This window comes from Myxine glutinosa, chromosome 10 (assembly GCF_964187855.1).
Source record: "Myxine glutinosa chromosome 10, kmMyxGlut1.1, whole genome shotgun sequence".
NCBI lineage: Eukaryota > Metazoa > Chordata > Myxini > Myxiniformes > Myxinidae > Myxine > Myxine glutinosa.
Window position 1 is genome coordinate 7,593,004 of NC_136270.1, and position 6,535 is coordinate 7,599,538.

Sequence of the window (6,535 nt, forward strand, 5' to 3'; positions counted from 1 at the left end):
TTGTCTCTTGATGCCCATGTAATGTAAAGGCACACCGATATCTATCTCCAAAATGTTCTTTCTTGTCTTGCATGTGTGCAGGTTCCTTCATGACGCTTGGTCTCTTTGTACAAGAACAAAGGACATTAAAAAACTATAATCTGGTTGTTATTATTTTGGTGATCAACTGGGTGCATATCATTGTAGCGTATGCCTGAAGTGAAAAATTGTAGTTAAAATGTCCCTAATCAGACAAAACCTAATTGGCTACAGCACATAAACTCACGGCTTTTAATCATTCACGTTCATTGCAGTTCCCTTTGTATCCAATGCATGCCGGCATGATTCCCATCATCCTGTTTCATTATCCTGTTCTTCCTTACCTTCCTCTATGCCAAATATGTTATCGATCACATTTTCTTTCCCCTAAACCACTTCTTTATAGCTACAAATCGTTACAGGATTAAAAAAAAGGTCAAACCGAGAGGAAAACTCGAGCAACTAGAAAGGGCAATCAACGATTGCAGACCCTCGCTCGGACTTGTTTTGTAGTACATATTTTATATACTGGAATTAGAATTCTAATTGTACCATATATATACTTTATCGACATTGGCTTTGGTGTTGGCCTGGTGTTGGCTTTGCGGTTAGGGTGCTGGCTTGGGATCCTAGGATCCTGGGTTTGAATCCCGGTCGATCGCTGAATTAACACCAGGGGGGTTGACTCAGCCTGTCATCCTTCCGAGGTCGGCAAATTGAGTACCAGCTTGCTGGGATGAATGATCCGGGTGTGTACCCCGGTTTAGAATAGGTACACCGTATCCCTGCACATCGGAAGAGGCAACCAAGGGTTGGCGTCAGGAAGGGCATCCGGCCATAAAAACATTGCCTCAAACAGGGAACCATGATTGTCATGGGGCCCGCAAGGCTAACCCCTGCTCTAGTGGGGAAAATGGCCTTAAAACGATCATTCATTCATTCATTCATTCATTCATTCATTCATATACTTTATCGACATACTGGGACTCTAATTGTACCGTATATACTATTGAGGAACTCGGTTTAAAATAAAGATAATGTGTACTACTGGCTACCACTAGGTGGCATTTGTGGCCTATGCTAGCACATTATGTACAGACAAACAAACAAGATGTCGTGCAAAGCATGGTACTTGCAAAATCCAAATAGACCATAGTTGCCATGGAAACGGCAATTTGGAGGGGTCAATCAGGTCCCAATAAGGGAATATTTAAGTCTTCTTGTTTTGTCGATTTGGTTTTGTCATCTTTCCTGTTAACCTTTGGTGTCAATCCAGCAATTTTATTAACTCGTCGGTGTAGACAGTGTCGGGGGATTAATGGATCACAGGTGCTTAGAGGGTTAAAACAGGTGGTATGGGGGGAAGGGAGGGGGGGGGGGGTTGGCATGGGTTTAAAGGGAAAGGGAGGTGGAGCTCCTGTGGTACTGAGAGGAGGGAGCTCGGTCGGCATTATTAATCCTCCAAGGGGAGGGAGAGGATGGTTGGTCGGGCAGGGGAAGATAGAAAAGTGGGGAGAAACCTCAAATCCTTCCCCTGCTTTATTCCCACCTCAAGTCCTAGAGGCACCCAGACAGCGGAATCTGCTCTGAAAGCTGAAATATACCCTTAGCCCACACAACTCACCACTGTTGTGTATTGTCATGGTTGTCCGATCCCTGTGCAATTCTGTTCACGGCTCTCTCAATCTCTCTCGACCTTTAATTGCGATTGAATGTAACAGTGGGTTGACATCTAACACACCTAACACGGGCGGAGGTATATCCATTGATGCATTCACGTCAAATTCTACTTTCTAGCTGAGTCGTAAGATTAGTCACAATAATGCTTCACGGCATGTAGAACCAAGGGTAATGGCCTTTTAACCGAGTGCTATGTATTCCCCCGGGCTGGGTAGGATAGAAAAAAAGACTTCCGGTCCCTCGGGCGACGAGGCTTGCTTCGAGCTCTCCACGGCATCGAAGTTTGAGTGTTTTCCCATTCGTGTCTTTGTCGGGTTTCCGCTGGTTGTTTTGTTGTGTATGTGTTGTTGTGTGTTTCTGTTTAGTTTTGGTTTTGTGGTTGTTGCGGATTTGTGTGTGATTGGTCGTTTCTTATTCGCGCGTCGTGCGCGGCCTGGTCTTTCCGGGCTCCCTTCCCCCCGTCGGTGTTTTGTGAGTGTAAGTTCTTTCCTTCACAGTATTTGCTTGTTTCTTTGATTTTCCTTTCTCTCCCCTGCCTCTCGCGGGCATTTTACCCTTTGTCCGGTGTTTTTAAAAACAGGACAAACGGATAGACAAAGAATTCTATATTGATTCTTTCTCTCCTCCCGGACACGTGCTTGTTCGCTCTCCTCCTCATCTCGACTTGTGCCCCGCCCCCTGTATCTCGTTTTTCTTCCGCCGCTGCTTCTTCTTTCTCAAATCCACGTTCTCGCTTGGAGACTTTTCCCAGATTGTTTTTCATGGTTTTCATGGTTCTGTTTGGATATTGTTGGAATATGTTTAAACCGCCGTGATGCTGACGCCGCCCCAGAATTTCCATGTTTTAAACGTTTCCCAGTGTGTACCCTGGTCAGAATAGGTACACCGTATCCCTGCGTGTCGTAAGAGACGACTAAGAGGGTTGGCGTCAGGAAGGGCATCCGGCCATAAAAACATTGCCTCAAAAAGAGAACCATGACAATTACAACTACATATGGGCAGGGTGCAGCCCGAAGTGGAGATCGGTTTCTGAGGTTTGGGACATGGAATGTAGGGACAATGACAGGGAGATCAGGAGAAGTGGTGGAAGTATTGGTCAGAAGAAGAGTGGACATATGTTGTGTGCAAGAGACGAGATGGAAGGGAAGTGGTGTGAGAATGGTGAAGGGTAGGCAGGGACAGAAATACAAGTTTGTGTGGCAAGGGTGCCCGGAGGGCGTGAATGGTGTTGGTGTCCTGTTTTCTGAGGAGTTTGTAGACAGTGTGGTGAGTGTGACTAGAGTGAGTGATAGGTTGATGATGGTGAAAATGATGATTTGAAAGCTCTTGGTGAACGTCATCTCGGGATATGCTCCGCAGGTTGGTCGAAGCGATGAAGAGAAGGACAAGTTCTGGTGTGCGATAGAGAAGCTGATGGAAAACGTGAAAGATGAGGAAGTTGTTGTGGTGGGAGGAGACCTGAATGGACATGTGGGAAGGAGTATGGATGGTTTTGAGGGAGTTCATGGGGGTTACGGATATGGTGTGAGAAATGGAGAAGGTGAAAGGATTTTGGAGTTTGCTGATGGAGCTGATTTGTTGATTTGTAATACTCAGTTCCAGAAAGAGGATAATAAGCTTGTTACATACACGTCAGGTGGGTCGACGACAACCGTTGACTACCTGATGGTGCGTAGGCGAGATAGGGGGCACCTCCGGGACACAAAGGTGATCCTGGTGGAGGAGGCTGTTTCACAGCACCACTTGGTTGTCTGCGACATAAGGGTGAAAGGTGCGAGGAGAGCTCGGCGGGTGAAGTACCAACCGAGAATGAAGGTGTGGAGGTTGAAAGAGGTGACAGTAAGGGAGGCATTAAAAGAGAGGCTGAGTAGGGTAGAGGATGATGTGGTTGAGCTTGAAAGTGGTTGGATGTCAATGAAAGCTAGTCTGTTGGGAGCCGTTGGTGAGGTATGTGGATGGACAAAAGGACCACCGAGGCACTCGGAAACATGGTGGTGGGATGATGAAGTTGGAAAGAGGATTGACGAGAAGAGGAAGAAGTTCAAGGAGTGGCAGAAGGCGAAGGGTACGGGATCAGAAACGGCAGAGCATGAAAGTTATAAGGCAGCCAGGAAGGCTGCAAAGAAAAAGGTAGCAAAGGCGCAGGAGGCATGTAGGAAAATGTTCGGAGAACGCTTAGATTCGGAAGAGGGTCAGAAAGCAGTATTCAGGATTGCAAAGCACATAGCGAAAGAGAGGTGTGATGTGATGGGGGTGAGTTGCTTGAAGGATGAAGTGGGACAAATCGTTGTCGACCCAGATGGAATTAAAGGAAGATGGAAAAGATATATGGAAATGCTGTTGAATACAGAGAATGAATGGGATGGCAACATAGAGAGTAACCCAGTTTTAGGACCAGCAGAGAAGATAACTGAGAAGGACGTTGAGGAAGCGATAAAAGCAATGAAGAGTGGAAAAGCGGGAGGGCCGACGGGAGTTGTGGGAGATATGTTGAAGGCAGCAGGAAGTTGGGGTGTGAAGAGAATCACAGAGATCTGTAATCTGGTGGTGAAAGAAGGCCGCATTCCAGTGGATTGGGAACTGAGTACCCTCGTCCCTCTATACAAGGGGAAAGGTGACCCTCTGGAGTGTGGCTTGTACCGAGTGATAAAGTTATTGGAGCATGGAATGAAGGTATTGGAAAGGGTGTTGGAGAGGAGGATAAGGAAGAAAGTGAAGATCGACGAAATGCAGTTTGGATTTATGCCAGGAAGAGGAACGACAAACACGCTTTTCATTGTGAGGCAGTTGCAGGAGAAGTACATGGAGAAGAGGAAGAAGTTGTTTTTTGGGTTTGTTGATCTGGAGAAAGCATTCGATAGGGTTCCACGCAAAGTATTGACATGGGCATTGAGGAAGTTAGGAGTGGAGGAATGGTTGATCAGAGTAGTGATGGCAATGTACAAAAGAGCGCGCACAGCTGTAAGGACGAAGGACGGGAACAGTGGTGAGTTTGAGGTGAAGGTGGGAGTGCATCAGGAGTCGGTACGAATTCCACTACTATTTGTAGCTGTGATGGAGGTGCTGGCTCAGAACGTAAAGGAGGGTTTACCGTGGGAGTTGTTGTATGCAGATGATCTGGTGTTGATTGCGGAAAGTATGGATGGACTTAAGGAAAAGATGAACAAGTGGAAGGAATGTATGGAGACAAAAGGTCTGAAGGTGAATACTAGAAAGACGAAGGTGATGGCAAGTGGTAAAGCATGTGGTGAGGTGGAAAGAACTGGGAAGTGGCGGTGTGCTGTGTGCAGGAAGGGTGTCAGAGTGAACTCCATTCAATGTACAATGTGCGCTGAGTGGGTTCATCAAAAATGTAGTGGTCTGAGAGGGTCATTTACCAGTGTGGCAGCTACATTCAAATGTAAGGTGTGCACAGAGGGAGCTGCAGATGGAGGAAATTTTGAGTTGGATCTTGGAGACGGCGTGAAGCTGGAAGGTGTGAAAACATTTTGCTACCTCGGAGACATGCTGAATGGAGAAGGTGGATCAGACTCGGCAACGGTTGCTCGAGTGAGATGTGCATGGAAGAAGTTTCGGGAACTGAGTGGCGTGCTGATGAGGAGGGGAGTGTCGCTGAAGCTGAAGGGAAAGGTGTATGCTGCATGTGTGAGAAGTGTTATGATTTATGGGAGCGAGACATGGGTAATGAACGTAGAGCAGCAACGAAGGCTGGAAAGGGTGGAAATGCGAATGGTTCGATGGATGTGCGGAGTATCGTTGAGAGAGAGGAAGACAAATGATGAATTGCGAAAGATGATGGGAATATTGCCTGTGATTGATGCTGTGAAGAGGAACAGGTTGAGATGGCTTGGTCATTTGTTGAGGAAGGATGAAAGTGACTGGTTGAGAAGAGTGATGGAAATTAATGTAGAAGGAAGTAGAGGACGGGGAAGACAGAGAAAGACTTGGCTAAAGATGGTGGAAGAAGAAATGTGGGCAAGGGGGTTAACAAGGAGAGATGCAGAAAATAGGGCAAAATGGGGAAGATTGTCATGGGGACCGCAAGGCTAACCCCCGCTCTATGCAGGGAAAATGGCCTTAAAATGCATGTTGTTGTTGTTGGGTAGGATAGCTTTGAACTACTTAGCCTGAGTTTAACTCTTGGCCTAGCTACGAACCACCACCCTAGTGTTTTGTGGGCAGGGCCATTCATCTCTTTGACTTGTGGGTCAGTCAGAAGGACATTAAGCCAGAGGAGACCCATCTGCCATCACTGGTTGTTTGTGGACATTATAGCTGCCACGTGTCTTCTGGGCTGAGTAGTAACCGGGTTATTGCCGAGAACCTGAACAAATTACAAATTCTTACCTAAAACTGCAGGTAGCATGTCGTCTGATCTTCCTGGATATCCTTTGACACCAGGTTGCAGTGTTTGTTACAGATCAAGAGCGTTGTTTTCTACGCAGCAACTGCAACACTTTAAACAAATTCACGTTCCCATGTTTTTAGTTCGTCACATGCGAATGACGGCCTTCGGCTGCGAAGATAATGATGTTGATGTGTTCTCCCTAACCTCTGTGCAGTGGTGACGGGACTTTACGCAAGAACCCTGCTGTGTGGATGAAATGGAATGTTGACAATGCCCTGAACCTGCATCGGTGAGCAAACGATGAAAATATTTATGAAAAGATCAACGTGGTTTTTCATAAATCCTTGACTGAAAAAAGTGGAATCGATTGTTATTCCTCCGCAGCTGCAGGCCAGAAGCATTTTGATATTTTTGATGTTGTTATCCATCCATCCATTATCAGTTTTTTGTTACCATGATAACGTGTGAATTACTGAAGGGATTTCAACC

The 6,535-nt window shown here is 46.4% G+C and overlaps 1 protein-coding gene across 4 annotated transcripts in view; it reads left to right on the plus strand.

Moving 5' to 3' along the window:
* NSUN2 (NOP2/Sun RNA methyltransferase 2) overlaps window positions 1–6,535 on the plus strand; it is a 122,910-nt gene that overhangs the window by 68,285 nt on the left and 48,090 nt on the right. For all 4 annotated transcript variants that reach the window (XM_068127081.2, XM_068127082.2, XM_068127083.2 and 1 more), the window contains one exon: window positions 6,261–6,335. In XM_068127081.2, the coding sequence (XP_067983182.2) occupies window positions 6,261–6,335 (75 nt within the window). The remainder of the gene's footprint in view (window positions 1–6,260; window positions 6,336–6,535) is intronic.